Source organism: Pomacea canaliculata, linkage group LG4 (genome assembly GCF_003073045.1).
Source record: "Pomacea canaliculata isolate SZHN2017 linkage group LG4, ASM307304v1, whole genome shotgun sequence".
NCBI classification, from domain to species: domain Eukaryota; kingdom Metazoa; phylum Mollusca; class Gastropoda; order Architaenioglossa; family Ampullariidae; genus Pomacea; species Pomacea canaliculata.
In genome coordinates this window covers 22,248,678-22,272,360 of record NC_037593.1, presented here as the reverse complement: position 1 = coordinate 22,272,360, position 23,683 = coordinate 22,248,678, and the positions used below count along the sequence as shown (strand labels likewise).

General features: G+C 37.0%; 1 protein-coding gene across 4 annotated transcripts in view; it reads right to left on the bottom strand.

Annotated features, from left to right (window-relative positions):
- Window positions 1–544: 544 nt before the first annotated feature.
- The window catches only part of LOC112562058 (regulating synaptic membrane exocytosis protein 1-like), a 66,711-nt gene continuing 43,572 nt past the window's right edge, over window positions 545–23,683 (bottom strand). For 3 of the 4 annotated variants that reach the window (XM_025235042.1, XM_025235043.1, XM_025235044.1), the window contains exons 14-24: window positions 22,438–22,561; window positions 20,108–20,221; window positions 13,554–13,764; window positions 13,064–13,203; window positions 12,481–12,741; window positions 10,725–10,854; window positions 10,037–10,269; window positions 7,862–7,997; window positions 7,296–7,513; window positions 6,639–6,778; window positions 545–6,032 (exon numbers count right to left, since the gene is read on the bottom strand). In XM_025235042.1, the coding sequence (XP_025090827.1) occupies window positions 5,811–6,032; window positions 6,639–6,778; window positions 7,296–7,513; window positions 7,862–7,997; window positions 10,037–10,269; window positions 10,725–10,854; window positions 12,481–12,741; window positions 13,064–13,203; window positions 13,554–13,764; window positions 20,108–20,221; window positions 22,438–22,561 (1,929 nt within the window). In that variant the 3' untranslated portion in view covers window positions 545–5,810. The remainder of the gene's footprint in view (window positions 6,033–6,638; window positions 6,779–7,295; window positions 7,514–7,861; window positions 7,998–10,036; window positions 10,270–10,724; window positions 10,855–12,480; window positions 12,742–13,063; window positions 13,204–13,553; window positions 13,765–20,107; window positions 20,222–22,437; window positions 22,562–23,683) is intronic. The other variant, XM_025235045.1, reaches the window with a different exon arrangement.

The window sequence follows — 23,683 nt, the reverse complement described above, 5'->3', positions numbered from 1 at the left end:
AACCCTCCTCCTTTTTCAGCCGGGCTTGGGACCGTCCTTGGCGGAGAGCAGCCAGCCCTGTAAACAGATGCCACGTGCAGAGAAAGATCAGCGTGCCCGAGACGAGAAATGAACTCAGGGCAGCCAACCTTCACTGTATTGGTGACAGGCGCTAACAGCGTTAACCGTTGCGCCACCGGGCCGCTTCCTTCGACCATAGAAACACATTAAGTTATACATTTCACACCAGGTCTCGACGTTCACTTTCAGGAATGTTGCTTACAATGCTAATAAATGATAAAACTATTTTGATAATTTTACATTACTTTTCTTCATTGATGACCACTCACGTGCTCACAATTCTAATATGTGCTAGTGGTTTAGTAATAGATCTTGGTTGAGTGCACTTTTTTGACGTTTGTTGCTTATGTGAAGTTATTAAATTAACGGTAGATAATGACAATCAAATCGCACTTAATGCGTATAAACAGAAATAAAAACAAAATACCTGTAAATATTACTAATACAGTAATACACATATCAGATAGAAGTAACAGAACATCAATGCTCTGCATAAAAAATGTTTATTTCCAGGATAAAATACAAACTGCACATGCAGAAGTGGAGAAGGGAAAAGAAATTTGGGGAACAGTATGGGGTATGATTATTAGCCCCCTCTTCTCCTGCGCAGGTTGGCGTAACAAGAACAATAACTGTAGTTAACAGCAACCTGTACTCATCTGGAATATTATTAATAACACAAAGTGTACAGAATGTGTAAATCTGAAGCGAAAGCAGATAGTAACAATGTGCAGAAGAGCAAGAGTTAAAAAAGAAGAGACATAATTGACAAATACTAAAAATATTATAGGGTTTCTAGTAGCTACATTCATTTCAGCAATATGTACAAACGTCCATGCCTCTAAGACACATGGTGGAATGAAGGCAGCACCTAAATACAAGAGATTTTAAAAAGTGACTTGAAAATAACTTCTGCTATATCTATTGCCGAATCTGAATTTTTGTCAGCACAATCCTGTTATCCTTTTTCCTTACAAATGTTTGCTGAGAAACAAAGTGACAACCTACCTGGGGAAATAGGTGCAACACATGCAGGTCTCTGATGGTCTATGTCTACGAGAAGCCTGTAAATGTTTTCGTGCGTTATTTTTACCCACACCCACACCCACACCCACACCCCTACCCACAGAATACCGTCATGGACATTTCTTTGGACAACATCTTCTCATTATAGGTTGGCAGGTTTTGTTTAGAATATGCTTTAAATATCTTAAAATAAAGATCATTTATGCATTTTGAATTGAGTAAAATAGAATCCACAAAATATTTTGTGGAATGTGTTGTTCCATAGACCGAGTAATCTGTTAAGTGAAACATTTCCAATGACCAAAAGATCCTTACAAGGCTTCTATCAAAATAATTTAAAATATTACTTATATAAAGTTAAATGAAAACAAATTAATTTAAAAGGAAAATTGAAATTCCATTATATCATATTTCAGTCGCTGAAAGCAAGATGGTGAAGTGCATACAAATGCACCTGTTTATACGTTTTCACGTAGGTACTGTAAATGTACTGAGTACGTGGTATATGTAACTGACAGTTTTTTAACCAATGACCTGTGTGGTCTGTGTCAAAACTAATGTCTTTGAGAGCAAACGTAATCTTGCGTCTATAACCAAAGAATGTCTTGCTTTAAATTCGACAAATTTGTGGAAACCGAGAAAAGCGGTAGTATTTACTTTATTGCCGAAATTCTACAATATGAGATCACTTGGATTTTAAAGATTTCTCGATTCATTTACATACTTTCTCGTGAGTCGAAAGTCTTATTGATTTATAAAGTAAAGTATATTTTTGGTTCTGGCGGTTGTTCTTCTGTTATTTAGAAGCCAGCTTGATACTTTCTTCTTATTCTCTCATTCTTCGTTTATAGTTTTGTCGGAACTTTCTGAGATACAAAGAAACTGCTCACAGTTGATTTTTTTCCCTCAGTACACACTATACATAGCTAGAAGTAATGAATGTTTCTTTCCTCTTACATCTTCTTTCGCAATCTCTTCCACTACAAATGGTGCATGACTGGGTCACTCACCAGCAGAAAAGAATTGTAAAAGGTACTGTGAGCAAAAGCATTTGAATACTGCAAGCCAAAAAAGTTGGAAGTATCCTGCCTCTTATCTTACCTTATTTTTGAGTCATTTCAATGGGATTTCTGAGAGTTCGTCCTATCACGAACTGCATTTATTCAATACATTCAATGATTAATTTTTCTTGCTTTTTCTAAATGTTGAATAAAAGTCATACAGGAAAACAATAAAAGTAAAATGTATCCGGAAATGAGAGAACATTAAAAAATCCAACTTTCTGTTTACGAAATGCGAAAGTTTGTAAGTCATCATTGAGAAGTCATTTTCTCAACCACCACAAGCAGGGTGAGGTTACGGCATGACCTCTCATGGTTGGTTGCTTGCTTGCTTGCTTGCTTACGCCGTGCCCGCGGCTAAGGCTATATCACGGCAGGAGAAGGTTACGTTACTCTAAAAGAGTTAAAAAAGACTCCCAGACTATACAATAACACCTCTCACGAAAACAAATTAGCGATGCACATTGCATGTGCAGCTCAGATTTTTACGCCTAATGGACACTTCCAAGCAAAGCTTAAATTATATTAGCATTTAATCTAAAATACTATTTGCATCAATAGAGTATTAGAAGATCCAGTATTACACACAAAACCACAAAAATTCAAGACGGCAAAAGCCGAGCAGAAGTAATGCATATAAAGAGGTTAAAGAAATAAAAATACTGAGCGAAAATAAAGTTTGTAAGATGTAAAAGCTAGACCTAGTATTAACCTACGGTCAAACCATTAAATGGCTTAGAAGATTGAAGGCTCAAGTGCATTTTAATGTGTCATGCAAAGTTGCTCTACGTTCTAGTATTGGCAACTTTAGTGTATTTATCATATACAGTTTACCATGCAAAATCTATTATTAAAGTCTTCACTGTAAAAACACAATAGCACACGAATTCGGTTGCTTTGTAAAATCAAAGACTTCAGAACAATTTACAAAATTGTCTTATCAGCCGAGACTGCAAAAAGAATGAAGAGTATTTCCATTTTAGAAGTGTGTATATATGAAAGCATTTTCACTGAAATCATTTACAGTATCAATCAGATGACAGCGATAAAAAGAAAAAATTCTGGCATCTTTTAAAATGAAAAAGTAAAGTCCCAAAACATTGCAAACTGTAAAAATAAACTATTAGAAGAAATCGTGAAGGCCATCCACAGAAGTAGGAAGGTGGTCGATAAAAAAGTTTGTCACTTTTGTTTTAATATTTTCACAATATCCTTAGAATTTTAACTGCATGTTTAGAAATATAACATACACGCCCCTCACACACACACACACACGCATGACTATGAAACCAGGAATATCGCACTGTCGAGATGAGCTCTCAGCACACTTTACATGAATCGTACAAAATATTCTATTATAAACACTCATAAACATATTGCATACTTTAGAATTTATAGAACAGTGTCGCCCATGTTCAGATGTAAGCGCATTTGAAGCAGATTTAGGTATGTTGTAAAATAAACACCGTAGAAGGCAGATTAAACTTTGTTCGGATTGAAATACTTTAGACTAAAACTTACCAGTCACTAACGTTTCACGCCTTTATCATTCCTAGATTCCCCTCTGTGTCGATGCAAACCGCATGCATTTTACAGAATGGCTAGCCTTTCATGCGAGAACAATTCAGTGAGAACAATTCTTGTTGTTATCATCTATATTCAGTTCAGAAGAATGAGATGCACATCAGCACCTTAAAAAATTCGAATAGTAAATCATGTAAAACAACGAATACTCTCCGAACCAGAAACAGATGTACAGCAGCATTATCAACTCTCGACCTTACAAGCAGAAAACTAGTGAAATATCAGCGGAACTCCGCTTCAAACGTTCATGTTGATAGGGAATGGTTTTTTTTATACTAAGAAAGTCTTGTATTAAGCACGACAGCTTTACTTTGCACATTCTTAAAGTGACTGCATATGAGGCAAATAAAATACATCAGGCTGAGATTTAACCTTGACAATTCCTTTTTTTCATGCCACTGTTTGCTAATTGATGATTAGTTACATCATTAGCAAAGTCGCCTATATCCATACTGCCAACATTTATCGATCAAAATGTTGTTGCTTGCTATATAATAATTTATATAACGAATACTTTACAGACTAATTTTTTAAGCAGCTCCTTAAGTATTATCCACCTATCCACTGTAATATCCCAGTTTTATTTAATATTATTTAAATATTTTATGATAAAATAAAGACTGAGGAAAACATATTATAATGCTTAATGCACTTCACACATTTCATCACCGTAAAGGCAGTCTTTCTTTCAGAGAAACTAGTTCTAGTCTTGCTACTTTTGCTACACACACACATACACAAGCGTGCACACACACGCACACACACACAAATGTACATATAAAGTTTTAAAAAACAGATATACACTAGTTGCATGAATGTACCAGTGATATATGTAATGTTAAAAGTTACACACGTCATTTCTATGTTCTATCCCTAGAAAGGGACAGAAATTAAAACCATTCTCAGTATTATAGTATATTTTCAGAAATCAACATCTTACACGTGAGACAGTACATCGGAAATAAAATGACATTCAACTTTCTACTTCACATTCTCTTTCGGCCACTTCGTTTGCTATCTCGTAAGGGTTGCACATCATGTTACATCAATCAAAGCAAAACAAACCAGAAACATTTGGAATACCAGTGAAAATACAGAAAAATTCAGAAAAAATATTATAGAAAGTTTTAACAATTCTGAGATTAAAGATGTTATCTCCGTCTGTCGCAGATGCTCTTGTAATAAATCGTGGTTGTGTTTCTTTTCACTGGAAAGATTTTGGTCTATACTTAACGTAAAAATTATTTATTTTTGTCTTAAAAAGGTCTTTTCTTAAAGCACGCTTGCAGGCACTAGTGATGGATAAGAACTTCTGCGTCCATAACACCTCAACTGGACTACATGTGTGTAACGTCACTATACATTTGTGTGCAAGAGATATGTGTGTATATATACACACACGTATGGACACACGCACACACATACACAGGCGGAGGAAGAGTGAGTTTTGAGGCGGAGAGAAGTAGTGCATGTATATATTACAAGAGTTTTCAAATCGGTAACAGATAGTCGACAAAGTATTGTGTACTCTTTGCCAAGAAAACAAAACATTTTCTCCTATCCCTTGAGAGGCAAAAAAAGGTAATTATAGTTCAGTCATTCTTTTAACACCGCATATGTTTCTCATCTCTTTTCAATCTGACTCACAACACTAGAAGGTGAAGAGAAAGAGATGGAAGTGTTTGTGCGCATGCGCGTTTTTGTCTTTTCTGAGGGTGATACGCGTGCGTAACATTTAAAACAATTTTTAATCCCACTTGAATTAAACATGTGATAAACTTGCACCTATTTTCGCATTTTGAATGCATGCTAGCTCAAATATTCAAATGTCATCATGTTCACAACTCACACAAATAAAAAGGACAAGTTTCGGCTTTAAAATATAAAACCTACTCTTGCTCCTTTCTCTCTATCATATCCTAGTAAATCTTTATAATCACAAAGAAAGTAAACATAAATCGATAAAGAAACAGCAAACAGCCTGTTGTGGACAGAATAAACAGAGAAGGTATAGTAGAAAGTCCATGTGTATTAAGGAGAAAATAAAGATGTGATTGGCCAGGAGTTGGGGGCGTGTCACTAAGAACGCATGGTAATACTTTCGAGATTAGTGTTCGAGTCTTGTAGTCCAATCTGAGCCAGGCCTGTTGTAGATGAATGATGGGCAAACAGTGACGACGTTGGAAAGAGCTTGTACCAACCAATCACAATGTTGCTAAGGTCTAGGTCGTCGAGTAAGATTTGAGCCACGCCCATGAAGACCTTCTTATCCATGCGGCCATAGTCACCCCACACAGTAACCTACGTGTAAAATAATTATAATAGTAGTAATGACATTCATAATCATTCTCAAAACAGATGTTGTTGCTAAACTGAAAGAAAATTAGAAATGAAACAGAGAAATAGAACAAAATTTAATCTGAACAATGCCTGACAAGCGACAGGGAAATATCTGTCAATATATAAAAATATAAAAAGATTGCAAGCTCATCGGAAAAAAACAAACACTAGATAATGATAGAAACTGCAAAAGTTGAGTTTTTCAAATATCTTGGATCAGCTGTTATAAAGAACTGCAGATCAGCCACAAAGTTCATTAGCAAACAGCAATTTTAAGACTCGTAAAGCGTACTGATCCATTCAAGGCAATAAAGAGTTTTCAAAGATTTAAAGAGGTGTTTCAAGTAACAAATTAAAACGGTGTTACGGTCAGTGGCAGGCAGCGAGTGAAAGAAGCGGAGAGGAGACAAGGGAATTACATTATTATCAGTCATACGCCGAACATTTAAAGTCGATTTGACCTCAGCCCTCTCGTTCATCGTTTGTGTGTGTGTGTGTGTAGTGTATAGTGTGTGTGTCGACAGAACATGAAAGCACAAACTTCTATATTCCTATGAGTTTACTCACTTGCAGAATACGACCTCGATATGATTCGCTGAACACTAGCTGCTGCTGATAGAGTGGGTCCAGCGTGCGACGTGCAGTTGTTGTTTTCTGCTTTTCCAAACATTGTTTGCCTTCCAGCAAATATACTTTGACATAAGGAGCTGCGACAATTGCAGGAAAGCAAACATAACTGAGTAAAAGTTGTTCATAGAGGTCTGTCGTTATCAAATCTAGAAAGATCAGTTTGCCAGTCCTCCGGTTACTGAAGTGTGTGTAAAAACACTAAAGGTATTTTCAAAAAGGGGGTGTCTTAAAACTAGAATTGAACGCCTATATGTTTCTAATGTAAGTACGGAGAATTTGGTCATTTCAATTCTACCCCTAGACATGCAGTATCAAAGAGATCTTTTTTGGGTAAAGCGAAGGAACACAGTTAATACGGAAATGATAATTTGAACACCAAAATTACATTCCTTTTGAAACCTTCTCCACAAATTCTCTCCATCCTCTGGGGAGTAAAATTTAATAACCATCCGAAGCTGGATTAAATTCTTTTTCACCAACTGAAGCAATTGCGTTCACTGTCACGCGAATAGGCATGATAAAACATGTACGAGGCATTATAAAACCACATATATTATACACAAACACAATCACAGCTAAACCACACACACACACCTGGCAGAACGCGAGCCCCAGGTTTGGAGTTGAGACCCCTAGCCCGAATGACCTCAACCTCCAGGTGACCTTTGCGATCATACAAGCCGAGCTGTATCTCTCCAAGACAAGGCGCTCCTAACACTTGTCGTCCCACTAGTTGAGAAGGTCCCAAACCTTCCACAAACTCTCCGTATTGGCCATCTGCTCCTAGTCGCATGCCTGATGGTAGCCACATCCTGCACAGATATATATATAAAACAGTCATAAGGACAGTGATACTACAACCAAAGAGATATCATTAGCATAAAAACTCTTTTATTAGCTGTGGTAAATTTGCAGGTAAAGTTTATGACGTTGTACCACCAGAGCAATTTTGTTTCCAATCTTGTATTTAATGTATTTTGATTCTTGTTTACAAGCAATATCATAGCGCTATTATTGTCAAGTGTTTCTATCCTTCTGTGTAAATAAGACACTGAACGAGAAGACTTTTTAAAACATTACTGTTTTCATTGATCCAGCAGCAGTGAAATTTTTGTTGATATTGTTACTCATCCGCACTTTTCAGGACAAATTTTACTTACACGCTAGATGAATCGCTGCTTATACTGCCTATGCTGCCATCTGTGGAATCTTTGGAAGCCTGTTTAGACATACCACCGCGAAGATCAACAGCACCTATCTCCTCACTTCGTTGGAAAGAGCTGCGTTTTTTTCCTCCTGCACGAAAAAAAAGTATTATTTACTTATCCTAACTATTTTTTGAGAGCTTGGTTGACTGTTAAGTACTGTTTAGTCCAGTTAAAGCCACCTGGTTAAGTTACAAAAGAAAGGAGACCTTCCAGTGCAACAATTGGCGGGAGATCATGCTGCTGTCGATCCCCAGCAAAGTCCTGACAAGAGTAATACTAGAGAGACTGAAGAAGGCACTAAACAAGAGAACAAGCATGGTTTCGCCGGGATAGGTTACGCACTAACCAATTTGCAACCCTCCGTATTATCATTGAGCAGTCTATCGAGTGGCAATCCTCCCTTTATATAACTTTTATGGATTTTGAGAAGGTATTTTACAGTGTGTACAGGGACATCATCTGGAGGCTGATGATCCACTATGGCATTCCGCCTAAGCTCATAAACATCATTCAAGGGTTGTACGAAAACTCATCCTGCAAAGTTATTCACAACGGCAAACTCACTAAACCTTTCGTAATGAAGACCGACGCAAGACAGGGCTGAATATTATCACCAACAATCTTCCTGATGGTCATAGACTGAATTATGCGCAAGACGACCCAAGACAACTACACCGGTATCCAGTGGACCTTCACCAAACAGCTAGAGAACCTGGACTTTGCAGATTACATTAGTCTTCTATCTCATCGGAAACAACATGCACAAACCAAACTAAGTTAACAGAGGAAGCAGTAAAGACTGGCTTAAAGGTTAACAGAAAGAAGACCGAAGTGATAAGAATCAACAACAAGCAGGAACTCCCAATCCATCTTCAAGGAGAGCATTGTCAACAAGGACGGTGGAGCGGACGATGACATCAAAAGCCGCATCAACAAGGTCAGGCATGCTTTCAACAACCTACGCCCCATCTGGAACTCCCAAGCTTTATCCTTCAGCAGTAACTCAAGATCCGCATCTTCAACATCAATGTGAAGGCAGTTCTACTAACCCTGGTTCTGAAATGTGAAGAGTGACAAACACCATCAACAACAAGCTGCAGACCTTTACCAACCGATGGCTATGCCATATTCTGTGAATAAGCCTGAAAAGATCTTCAACAGCTGTCTGGGGAAAAGAACCAGAACCAACCAGAATGCCACTAGCTAAGACATCAAAAAGTGCAAATGGGGCTGAATGGGACACACCCTGCACAAACCAACTGACACCATTGGCAGGCAGGCCCTTGACTGGAACCCAGGGGAAGAGGAGAGTTGGGAGGCCAAAGAAACCTTGGAAAAGAACAGTAGAGAGCGAGGCAAAGGACTTCGGAACCACATGGACCCAACTGAAGGGTGCTGCCTAAAACCGGGTCCGCTGGCAAGATGTTGCGGCACTATGCCCCTCGAGGAGTAACAAGGGATAAACTAAAACAAAACTTAGTTTTGATTGTCTGAAGATCATATGTCATCTTTTTTGACAAGTGTGGTATGTACCATAATTTATGCAGGTTGTTATGCACGCACAAATAATAAATGAATGGGTGGTTAGGGGGACTGAGGGATGAAAATTATGGGGTATGAATGAACGGACAGTTTAGGGATTGTTTGGTACATGCCCCACACTGGCTCTATCTTCTTCATTTCTGAAGTCAAAGGACTTTTCACTATCAGACAGACCTGAGTGTGTCATGTGGTATTCTTTCTATAACCATCACGGCTTTATCAGAAACACAAAATGGAATATTTAGACCCTTGTAAAGAAAGTCGAAAAAACAACATTTTTATAGAGCTTTTCCAATGATTTGTTCGAAGAGCTTCACAGATATATCTATCAATCATTGATAATTAGTACCTTGAATAACATTTTGCTCCACGAGTAATCTTCACATAAAAAATAGGATGTCATGCTTTTGGTTTAACTTCCTCACTTTAGATAACTGTGATCGACTGTCGAGTATCGTGTACAAAACGCGCTGCTACACTTACAAAAAGAGACATTCTGAAGTCTAGTAATATTAATGCTCTTCAGACAATCCTGCAATAATCTGGCTTCATTGTATTACGTTTGCCTATATTAGTCATGCGTACCTCTGCCAGCCAGTTGAGTTGCACTGCTGCTGCGTCGGGAAAGACCAACAAGGGAAGCAACTTTGTGACCTAAGCTAGGTCTTCTCTTTCGGCCCTCGGTGACGCTAGAAGACACGGCGGAATCTGATACACTTCCATCTGTCTTCTCTAGACTCTGGCTTTCACTGGAAGAGCTACGGACAACTTGCTTTCTTGGGATCGTGGTTCTACTTTCCATTTTTGAGGTGAAATCCCTGTGGATAAAGCTGAGTGAATATGCTATTTTCGAATTTTAACATTTGTTTTTGTCACGAAGTGACTGACAATCTCTATAAGGATACTGAAAATTTTAGACTTAAAATTTGACAACAAAGATCGAGATGGGTGCACGAAAGCTATAAAGAAAGTAGTTCAAGTCCAATGTAAAGAGAGCAATACTCAATAACGTTGTTCATGAGATGAGAGAGGAACATAAACGTAACACTTACTGTTGCTATCAGACAAGACAAAGATGAAACAAAAAGCATAATGTGTGATAACGACATAGATAAAGTCAGGGATACTACGAGCGGACATAAAGACAGAACAAATTAAGAATCGCTTGCGTAGGGAGCACAGACTCGGAACTACTATTTCCCGTCTAAAAAAATCCTTTAAGACTTCACAGTCCTTGTGATTGTTTTCCGTTACAATTTAAGTCAAAAGTCACCTCAGGTTCCGACGTGGTCTCTCTGATTGTGTAGATCGTACGCTGATAGTGCTAACTCTGGAGACTTCTGACATGTCGCTGGTTTCAGAGTTGTCGCTTCCAACATCGTCGGACATGTCTGGACTAAATTCTGATTGCAGGATGGAAAAAAAGAGAGCTGTCGATAATACTTTCTACACTTTCCTTTGTATTGTGCGCTGAACAAGATGTGTATTTGCACATAATTTTAAATAAGTGGCCTAATCTTCCTATCATCTACCCTAGCTCTTAAATCTGTTATACAAAAATAGTTCTCTGAATTGTGTGAGAAAGATATATATATGAATTACAGACTGTTTAAAGCGTCTTTCTTCTTGATTGTGTAAGAGACTAAACGATTTTGCAATGTTCCAAGATTACGACACTGCTCTAAATGTAAAGCCTGTGATACGGAAGACGAATTTCACTACATTTTAATCTTTACTTTAAGAATGAAAGAAAAAAAATTCCCGAATTTTATTTTACACACCCGAATGCAGTGAAATTTAGTCTCTTCTGTGTTGCATGTATTGAAAAAAAACTTATTCCAGTTTCAACAGATTTTTGATAAATGTCAATGATTGTCATACAATATATAATATATAATATATTTCAGTAGAAAAATTAACATCATTGAAATGCTTAGTGTCATTATTGTCATTATTAATTTTTCATTTCTTATACAACAGTCTTACTTTTACTTTTATTCAAGCTATGTGTATATATTGAAGCTTTATATAAGAAAATTGTATAGGTGAACTGAAAGTTGTATATAAATCAGTTTCTCCATACCCTTCAAAGGTAAATGAATAAAAATGTTTAATGTGTGTGTGTGCACCTAAACATATGCAGTGACAAATTGAAAAATGAAGGTTTTTTCAGGGTTTTGGAATAGTTTCTGGCTTTTCTTGTCTCAACGTCGTCGTATCAGAATTTCTATATGATATCGTGAATTTTTGTGCATGCTTATGCTTTAAAGATCGTGACTTGTGAACGGGACGATTTTCTCGGATTTTCACGGATTTTCACGGATTTTCTGAGCCTGTACCGTCTCACGAAACTAAACTCACTAAAGACTGGAACTTCAGTTGAATTGATGTTAAGTAGCATTCATCATTTAGGATGGTTCAATTCCTGTAATGTTTTAAGCAACATTTTGAATAGCACATCATCTCTAGGCAATGTTAAATCATGCCAATAAATTTCTGCCCTTTTGAGATGTGTATCTGTCAGATAGAGTTCCGAGTCAAGATATGCAGAAACAACAATGCACAAAACTTATCCTTATTATTTAGTACATATTACGTATTATACAAATATTTTTTCGCTTTTAGTGTTCTACTATTTGTGTGAGGAAAAAAGTTTTACTTGATTACTGTATTTGCAAAAGTTAAAAAGAAACGTGGTAAGAATGGTTATATTATAAAAATGAAATGAACAGGAAATGAAAATCTACCTGGGACACTACATAACTAGTCTCTCGTGATATGAAGAAGAATCTATCCCTTTACATAAAACGTAACTTAGCAATATAAAAAAATTGAAGGATCCAGGACACTGAATTTTGCGAGCTAGTCATATAAAACAGACTAATTAACGCGTTATGTTGGATTTTGATTTAGCTTTTAGCTCTCACCATAAACTCGCAGTTTACTCTCCATAGCTCTCAGTATCTAGGTGAATAACATGTTGTCTTTTATTGCTAAAACAATTATTTTTGGAACCAAGCGAAAAGGACCTTTATTTCTTCGGGCTCGGTGGCCCCGCTCCAAGTCTCGGCCTCGGTCGTAGCCTCGATCACGGGAACGTTCCATGCGGTCGCGCTCGTGAGACATAGGCCGATCGTGGTGGTCAAGATAATCGCCAGAGCGGATTCCACGGCTGCCATAGCTTTCGTATTCGTGTCTGTGAGAGTGAGGAATAGGTCCAAGACCACTGTCTTGCTGAAGTTTTATCCTAAGCTTCATAAGACGAGCTCTCTCTTCTAAATCTTGTGTTACTGTAATAAACATATAGACAATGAAACAGACATGAAAAATTTTTCTACCAACTTGAAGTGCTCTTAGCTGATCATGATGTTTTTATAACAACACAAAGTTATTCTACAGATAGAGCCCAACATGTTGAGAGAAGTGCCTCATTTTAATTCCTAGGCATAAATTCAATAACGCTTTTAGAAGAATCAATGTCCTTTATTCTTTCTTCTCGCACAATATAGCATATATCATACTACTTAAAACTGGTAAAATAAAATATGCCTCATGGAGTTTAAGCTATTATCAAATAAAAATCGAATTTTGAATACCATTATAGCTCCCTACCTCTGTCTCTGCTGGCTTTCTGTGCTTCTAGAGGGATAGCTGGCAGCTGCCTTTTCTTAGGAGAAGGGGTGCTAGCAGGAGTACCCCCTGATGACCGTGATGACGCTGGAAGACTCCTGTGAGGTCCGATCTCTCGAGTTCTGAAAGTGGAACTTATTGTTTAAATTCATGATGTATACCTGTTTTATGGTCCAGAAAGTTTTGTGCAAGCAATGATTAGATACATACGATCGGCCACCAACCTTCAAATCGCGTAGATTTATTTCGAGCAAACTCGCTTGTTTCATGTGAGTCAAATCAAACCGCCCAAAGTAAAAGAGAGCGGTTGGCGTACATTGTCGTGGAAACAACTGTACTAATAATTGCTACAAGATGTATTGCACAGAAATGTCCTTTACCTTATTTCGCAAAGACAAGGACTCTTTTGAAACCTTACATACGATTGAAACCAGTGGTTATTTAAGATGCAATTCAGTAACACAGTTTCGACCTTAGGTCTGGAGGTGATAAAGATCTCGATGCCACGTCAGACACACGGTGGTGAGCAGGTGAGCGGGACCTCGATCTGATACTCCCGCCTTGGGGCTCGCGAGAATCTCTTGTAGGCGATCGTGATCTCTGCACCGCATGTTCAGGAACTTCTAGTTTGTCAGCAGAAGATACATGGCGTCGTCTGGCACTTAGATCGTCGCGGCCAACCACTGTCATTCAAAGATTTTTAAGTTTTAGAACAATGAGTACATCAGTTATTTATGAAAACCTAATCCTATATGCAATACATTTGCAAACAGTGACAATTTGATTCAATCTGGCTCGAGAGATGTTTGATATAAGCTGAGGCTTTTGCTTAGTATCCCTAATGCAAAAAATAACCAAATTAATACAATACCAGAATATTTTAACCCTGTTTTGCCGTAAAATATTAATCACACAAATTAATGACATAAAAATTAAAAAAATAACTTTTCTGCATTTTATCTTTGAAAATGCTTCATTGTAAAAACTTGACCAAAATTATATGTAAAATGTATAATCAGTTAAAATATAAATGTATGTCACTAAAACGTTGATAACAATGGTATCTACAAAAGTAAAGATACCTATCAAATATGCAATAAATATATTTTAAAGCGCCGATCAGATTACGAAACATTCGTTATTTTGAAGAAGAGCAAGGCAGAAAACAGAAAAAAACGCATGTCATGCAGATTGAACTTCACAACACAAATTAGTTTTATAGGTCCAAGAGGTTTATGGCTGCGAGTCAAAAATCTTTTGAGGATTGCTTAGATTATTGAATACAGCCATAATCATAGTTTCTTTTACTCAAGAGGAAAAAAGACATCTTACAATTATAATTGAATAAGATACATTTGGTCACTATTTGTTGATGCAATTTGTTATATATAATAAAAAATGCATTAAAATACAATAAAGAGACTAGGCCAGCAGTGAAAGCGCAGTGCTAATCGCGAAAAGTCGTGGATCGTGCGGGGGAAAGATGGGGACGATAGCTAACAAACCACACAAATGTTAGCCATTGTGTGGTCATTTCAAGCGACTGCTTTACCAGCAAGCTCATCTTATGCATGTTCAAGAAGTATTTAAGTATCAATGGTATTTAATAAGCAAACAACTTCAATAAACAAGGCCTTATATTATCTCCCCTTCACTGTTTAACTAACATGAAAGAGTTTTATTGGGAGAATCATGACAACTGTATAAAATGAGCTTGAAGTGCTCAGTAAGCATTGTCTGTAAGAAAAAAATTCAACCTTGCTTTTAAAACTTTTATTTTCCGCCAGCTATTAAGTTGTTTCATGTGACGTCATCAAAACACGCATTGCACAGCTAGTCCCCGATCGCTCTGTTGATGAAAGGGAACTTCGGTGCTACCGCTACAACCATAATGATTACTTTTGATGAGTTTTTAAGCTTGGACACTGAAGTAACAAAGAAAGGTGCGTTTACTCCATCCCCCACTCCCCACCCCAGTCTTTAATTTACTTCACACCGTGTTGAAAACGACGGAGTAAACGCTCGGTCAGTTTGACACTTGAAAACACCCATAATTATTTTCATTAAAATTAAAGTTTAAAGGAGGAAAAATTACTTCCAGTGCTGCATTTTATCCTTGTTAAATGAGGATATTTCTACTATCATTTTGATTTGTTTACTGACACTCTAATCATCCAGTTACTACCATCACAGTACAATGTTTTGTAAAATATAACAATGTCCCTGAAGCTTCCTTATTAATTTTCTTGAATTATATGTTATTAATTAGTGTTTCAAATACAAATCACCCAGTTTATATTTGTTATGCTCTTTAATGGACATTAGTACCACATACTCATCAACTTAAAAGACAATCTATGTATGCATACTCTTAAAACTATAGAACCAGGAATATCAAATTTTATTACTGAAGTCAAACAGACTAACAAAACAATACATCTTCTAAAAATTATTTTTTTATTCCTCAAACACTGCGAAACATAAGTATTGTAAATTAACAGTACATAAAAATTCTGACATGCAGATGTAAATGGCTCGATTATTTCATCGATGTAAACATTTCAGAACAAGCAGATATATATATACCCATTAACAAGTTTTACTGCTTTACTGTGTATATCAGGAGAATAACTAAAAAAAAGTTTAAAATTAATTTAAAGATTGGAAAGAGCTTATTACTCGTTATTAATTTTTATATCAATACTTGAGTGCTACACTTCCCGTTTGTTTTTTATGTGAGATACAGTAATTTTGTAAATTTGAACTTTGATGGTCACAGCAATATACGACCACAGTTACTATACTAATAAAAACTACTAATTTTTAAGGACCAGATTCAATGAATTTACGTCCCGAGAACTGTTTAAAATAAGTTTATATAGTCATTTGCGGAACTTAGTATCGCCGATACTTCGACTCACTTTATGCTTTACTGCAGTTACTGTCCTCTCTCTCTATATATATATAGCGGGAAAGGGGTCAGTCCGTTAAGATACATCTCGATTGATGAACATCGAGATTAAGATCAGATTAACTTTTAATATTACGATTAGAACCTCAGATGTAAACACTGAGGCAACGGATACAGAAGCTTTGTTCTCCAGACAGGTTATGACCTTTATTTGCATATCCCGTGCTACGCAGCATGAAACAGCTCAACAGATAAGTATAGATGTGGTACGGAAATTGACGCAGAAAGAATAAACTGATGCCAACAACACTGACAGCAGAGCCAAGGTCGAAAACCCAGAAACAGTTTCAAATACTTGGGTTCAATTGTTCTAGACAAAAGCTCAAACTCGAGGTGACCTCCAGACAACAACAGTTCTCATCAAACTGGTCCTCTTCGTCTTTCTATACGCATTCGAGCCTTGGACACTGCAGGAGTGCAAAGGAGAATGCAGTTCGTTAAAATGCTAAAGAAGGATTTGAAACCCAACCCACACTATCAATTAGGAGTTATGAAGCAGAAGTAATTGGTTTCTATAAAAACATTACGTCCATGAATTAAAAAACAAGCTGAAGTTCATTCATTCAGTTTCATTGATCCCTTGACTGATACCAGCTGACCAGTTATGCTGATTCATATGTATCCATCGTGCGTAGACGTATCGGCCAGCTCGTCATTAAGGCTTCTTATGAGTGGCGGTGAAGCAAATCATGCACAGTGTGACCACTCCACTTCTTCGCGCTTACCAGCCAGTTCTTTCTCTGTCTGCCTTGGCATTGACCACCTACAGGGTGTCATAAAAGAGTGTCTTAGAGTGTCGTGCCGTTTCACATGTACAAACTACACCAGCTTGTGTGATTAACTGTCGAGAGGAGATTCCCATTGTCCTGGCCTGGGTCTTGCGCTACATGCAAGAGATTCGGAGCAGTTTTCTTGTGCGCTTAATCATGCCTGGATCTTTTTCATTACCAACAAGCAAAGTCCATTACGGTCATGCTACATATATCAAAGCCAGCCCAGCAATAACTGCTGTGATGTGGCTGCTATCTCTGACGCAGATGCCATTTTTCTAAAGCAGGGGTGAGCAAAGAACAGCCGGTAGACGACTTTAGACCGACCCGTCTGTCATATTTTGAAGAGTACTTGTTTTCATCTTGTTGTTATTTTATTTAGCCTAGGTTAATTCGACTGTAACTTCGTTTATAAAAAAGGACTTCACGTTAAAAATCGGCAGTTCGCAAAAAAATACAGCCCCCTCCACCCCCAAAAAAAATAGGGCCCTGACGTTTCTGATGAAGTCGTGAGAGAGCATTGGTGGTAGCTGGCTAAAAAGGAAAGGAGGACGCCAACACGCCATTGCTGTTTTCAGCAACTGAAGCTTTGTGCTGACCTTTCTTGTTGAAGGTCAGTAGTTGGTAGGCCTATTTTGCTGTTAAAGTGTGCTGTTCCCTCATCTATATAAAGGTATTCCTCATCGATCTTGTTCTCTTTAGCTATCTTCACTCCCTTTCTGATGTTGAGGTTCGCTATTTGCACTTGGTAGCTGCTTCAGTTTCTCTTTCTCCAAAGTCTTTTGCTTACATGGCTCTAGAATATCATTCGTAATCCGAGATTGCTTTTTCCTCTGCCTGTCCAGCATGCCATCGGCTGTTGAGAGTTGCACATCTGATTTTTCCAGCTGAAGTCCACTGTGTTAAGGGCAGACAATTTACTTCCATCCTTGGCCTTGAAGATTTTCACAACATTTGGGTCTCACAGTTTCTTAAAGTCAAAGCGAAATACTTGCAGTGCGTTACGCTTGAAGCTCCCATTTCAGCCGGTGACATGATCACTGCCTGTGCCGGCGCCTGGCATAACCTCGTGGCCTTGTTGGTGCTGGATTTTAAATGCTTTGGCAGTAAGTGAAGTTGATTTGGTTGTGGACCAAATCATATGGAGATTGCCAAGTTGCTGTCTCGATTCCTTGTGTGGATGGAGAGTATTAATTAAAGTGAGTCTTTGGTTGTGTGCTCTATTAAGGTAAATGATATCTAGGCATATCTATCATGACGATTTTCAAAGATGATGTTAAAGGGAACAGTATATGAACACAAAAGAGGAGGCAGAGGAAAGAAAAAAATGGGCAGACAACATACAACACTGGATTCTCCTCTCATTCGGCGCTTATAAGAGAGAATGACATAGGAAGTTGGCAAGATTTTATGGCATGTACAATTGTCAGATACACCTAAGGGTAGTCACGGCTGATAATTGAGATGACGATTAACTTCAATAAGCCTTTTCGAGGAGTAGGCTCACGGCTAGAACAATTAGACGATTAGCAAGCCGGGAGATAAACTTCCCTAGAATACTTGTTAAACGCCAAAACAATTTTTTGAGTATTTAAATTTCTTAAATTTAAAATAACAGAAGATCTGTTACTGTCTTAAGACACGTAAAATATTATGTAGAAAGTAAATTAATCGTCAAAGTATGGTTATCTCTCACCCTTTATTATCTGGTTCACTGACTGTAGACGCGACGGCCAACGCGTAAGCAAATTTGTGACCTCTGACATCCAACGGCTGAACAGCGTACGAAATGGGGAGACTTCACGCATTTCCAGAATACGAATAGCTTTGTGACTGCAATTGCTGGCTTAATCTCTCTGTAATCTATACTGCTACATTGTCTTCATGTGACAATATGTTACGCTATTTAAGTGTGCATATAAAAACTCACAGTATTTCCTTGGTTGAAATTAATATAAGGATGACTGAATGAAAATAAGCTGAAGAAACCAATATTCATTAAGGAAACAACTAAAGGGAAATGCTACTTACTTCACAACATAAAACAAAACAAGGATCCAGAAAAGTTTCACGCTCACTAGTCCTTTCATTAAAAAAGTGTCAGTAGACAACAGTCTGAATTTCACACCTAAATGCTCACTAATAAGTCACATTTAATTACAAAGTTTGCTTCATGTTCTAAAGCAGGCGTGCGTGGACTGGCGCGCGCTCGCGCACACACACACAAATCGCAAACACAAGCACCACACGCGCACATAATCTACACACAACCACAAACGCAAGCAAGTGTTGTGATAAATACTACACAAACACTCATACTGAACTACATGCAGCAATGGTATTGAAAAACAACCACACAAAAAGCAAGACTAAGTGAACTATTTCGCCTTGAACCTAAAATACTAGAGATATTTAAAATAAATCAAACAAATTTAGCACATATTAACGAATTCAAAATTTTAAAAATTGCAAGTAGCTTGTAAAATATTTACAGAAGTTAAAACGAGCAGATAGTTACTGCAAATTTGTGGGCAACGTCGAACAAATTATGAGGTACATGGCTGAAATGTTATGGAATCTCGAGTCGGATTTTAAAGTGTTAGCCTAGTTGGCGAAAGTGCTGTGAATTCAGATCAGTTAAAAAAAAATACTTAAGAAGCTTACTAACATGAACAAAATATATGTACTGGGCATATGTACCTGAAAGGTTTATCTTTTTTATTGTTAGATTAAACGGTAGTTTTATGGTTTTAAGTCCTCAGTTACGTAGTCTGACTATAGGCTAACTCAAGTTAGTTAAGGAAATGGCACGTGTTTGTATCACATGAATACTAAATGTTTCAGGGACGTGTACTCGTTTTCCTCACACTCCTTTTCTTATTTTGATTTGGTCTGAAAATAATTTTATTTCCTCTACCACTCTCTCAATGTGTTTCGAAAATTTGTGATTGCACTCATATTATTGGTTTGAGGATGAAGCATTGAAATATATGAAGACTTGGGAATTCAAAAATGGCCATGACAATGACAAATTGGTTGTGACGTTATTTTGTAGAAATTTTGCAATCCTCCCCATCTCCCCAACTAGATGCGTCAACCATTCTCTAATTCCTTTTGTCTAACAAATAATTACGACCAATACATATATTTTACTCAAACGATTGGATCACAGACTGACGTGCAATAGGGAGGCAACCAACCATGCAGTGCGGACACCTCTGTCGGCGTTTGACTACTGCTAAGGAATATACTTTTCTAGAGCTTCGACAGTCACCGGCTGACTACCTGTGGCACTGCGTCGCCTTGGTGACCCCTCACGATCACGACGCGACCTCCTTCGCTCACTCGTATCAGACAAGTCTTCACTGCCTAGTGGTGTGCTACATGGACTTGCTTCACCTATAGTATAAAGTCCACCATGACAGTTGCCAGCAAATAAAGATTTATAAACTTGTGACCTTGTCCTCGGCACTCCTCGCTACACAAGGACCGCAACACATGTGTTGCTGAACAACTTTACTTGCTTACTCACTTTTAAGTACTTTTCACTTAAACGTATACTACACTATTTCTTCTCTGTCAAATAGGAACTGGAGTTTGTGATTGTTGTCATGCTTGTTCTTCAAATGAATGAAGCACTAAAGTACACTTTCTGTTGGTCAGCACTACATTATAGAGATGTACGTTGGTAAGTACGTGTACATATGATGTATGCGTATCATACGTTAAATAATACAGTGTTCTGGACATAAAAGCAGTACACGAATAAGGTTTTTGAGAAAGAACAGAGCATTCTAAACTTTTCAAAAAATATTTGCATTTACTATTGTCTGTGAAAATTCCTGTCTAATCTACAGGCCATGTGTCTTATAGCTGATGGTAAAGAAAATCCATTATCATTTGATCCTTTTTTTTCACAATACTAAATAGTAGGCGTAGAATTTTACCTTTGAACCCATATTAAATATAAATAGTAGAAATTTGAATGGATTTATCACTCATTACTTATCCGTTATTTATGTTGTACAATGTAAATAAACTTTCTGATTTAACAACAGCTGCTAGACATTTCAATTTACAAATTAAAAATTAATGAATCAAATAAAACAAACTATCGATACGCAACAAAATATCGAAAGAATAGCAAAATTCAATAACTCTGAATTATTGTTTAAGAGAATACTAATCTTCCTTGTTAAAGATTATTGGGTGACGTCCGAGGCCAGGCAAACATCATACAGATGAGGACAGATAGAAGCAAGCGACAGCGTAAAAACTGGAGAGAACAAAAAAGCGGAAGAAATCATGTGTAAATGACCGACAGAAGAAGAAAGAGGCTGAATGACAAACAGAGAAGGAGATAACAATGCAGAAACAATCGCTTCATCTGCGAAAATTAGGCCAGTATACGGCCAGTAAATATATATATAACTTTGGTCATGTACTAATTAAGTTATCCTAGTTCTATATAATTAAAAAGTTTATATTTAAATAGCAATGCACATTGATTAAATATAACTAAAGAAAAGAAAAATATAATTCATATACTTTAGTTATAAGTCTTTGCTAAGAAAAAATATCTTCACGTTTCAGCAAGATTAAAATGCGGCTTATTTTCCATGCATTCTGTTCTGCAGCTAGGTATCCAAAACCAAAGAATCTCCATCCTCATGCATTATAATTGTAATGCATCGACCCATGCAAAAGTAGATTCCCGTATGCTATGCAATCAAGTCAGTGTCACACTTTGAGTATGAACACCTTACATGCAGGGATAATTAGAGCTTATTTGATTACAAAAATAACAGGATGTTTGTATAAAGTTAAATGCATGCAAACCTAAGTGGACTACACGAAACGATGTCCTGTATGTTTGCTGTTTGCATGCACAGCTACATGGAGCTCTCTGCCATGCATTACTTAAAGGCGGCCTTGTGCATCTTTTGACATAAATAGTTTCACAGTTTTATAGTCACCCTCTAAATGTCTGTTCTCTCTGTTTAACATTGTACTCACTTTCAAGGTTGATAATATATATGCACAATTTTTAATCAGAAAACAGTTTCCCAGATAGAATATGCGCAGTTATTTTCTTCTTTTGTTTTGAACAAATCGAACCTTTGTTTACTCTATTTTCAGTAACTATATATCACATGAAAAGAACTATTTACATCAGTAAATACTAGCTATATAGTGAAAATACACTTTTAATATCGGGAATTTACTATTTGCAGAATGGCTTCTCTGAATAGAAACTAGTTTTTAATGTAAGAAAAGACTCCCATCAATTATTATTAGTCTATTAGTCATTCTTTGCTTCAGTAAAGATATTCGGTAATAAATATTAAGTATAATGCATGAAAAAAGATACTTTTACCGGCAAATATTACCTGGACGAAAGGTGAAAGAAACTTTAGCCGAAAAAAGATGTAGCATTAAATCTGAGTTTTCATATGGTCTGTGTTTCTAAAATGCATTGACTAGATGTGGTAAACCTTTACATATCATTAAAAATACTGTCTGAAATTACTACTGCCAGAGAAAAGAGAACTATATATTCATATTTAAAAATTGAGCCGTTGGCAAAATGCACTATTTTGTAAGACTATCATCACCTGAAACAACTCCAATCCCGTCATCGAAATCGAGCTCTGACATGTCACTGTCGCTGAGGCCGCGCGCAGAAACAGGTGGGGAAAGGTAGTTTTTCCGCACATCGTAAGGGTCCTGGCTAATTTTCTGTTGCCGACAGATATAAGACCATAAGAAATGTGATATCAAATGGCCGCGCTGAAAATGTCATGACTTTTGTTACGGGATAAGCTGCGAATTTTTTAGCGTAAGAATCAGGGTAATGTTTAGCGCAGTTTCCTTTTTTGTAAACAAAGATATAAAATACAGCAAAGATAACAATACAGCACAACATTAAGACACAGATGAACAATTTAGGACCGTGTTGTTTTGTGAAGGAAAGTGCATAAAAGGTCCGAGTTTGCCTGACATCGCTTTTTCACAGTCCAGAAGTGAAATGTAAAACTCCGATCTGAGTTGATGTTGATGGTTCTTATTACTCTTTGCAACATGTGTATCAGCGCCATATTTTGCCATTAGGCCATTTATCACGAATTCAGAGAGGTGGAACCTGAATAAATTGCAACAGTGGTTGCAAATGACGTATGTATTTACAAAGGGGTGTTTACTACAGCCGAAATAAAGACACTTCCGGAAAATTAATAATCAAATTTTAAAAATGTATATGTGGAGAAAAGGAATCGCTATTCACAATTGAAGAGGTTTATTTATAACATTTATAACACTTGGGATATTTAAAACACATAACAGTGAATGCATATTAGGAAATGGCAAAACATTGTTGAGTAACTGTATAATGAATGTGTAGACGATCAGACCACATAGAATTTGCACCATTATATTTTATCTTTTCCTTTGAAGTTATCCCATATAATTCTATAAATTTCACAATTATTCACCACAACTTTTCGAAACCTGCAAGACAACGTGCATGCAATCGGATTTTATTAAACAGAATAGGGATAACAATCTATTTCTTTCTCATCTGAAAAAAATCTTTAACGAAAACACAGGATGTCCAATGTTATTTACGATGTACTTTGGAATATACCCTACCACATATTTGCACATTAGTAATAATAAGCACTTATGTAGCTGATGTTTACATTTGGCAGCAAGTGGATAAAGCACGAGAAACAAATACAGTAACACTACAAACTACAAAAGCAAAGAGGAAGGTGAAGGAGATAGTGGGTAAAATGGGAGACCGCCAGGTATTTAAGAAAGAGGTTTTAAGGCTAGCTTTGAACACTTCGCTGGTGGCCCCTG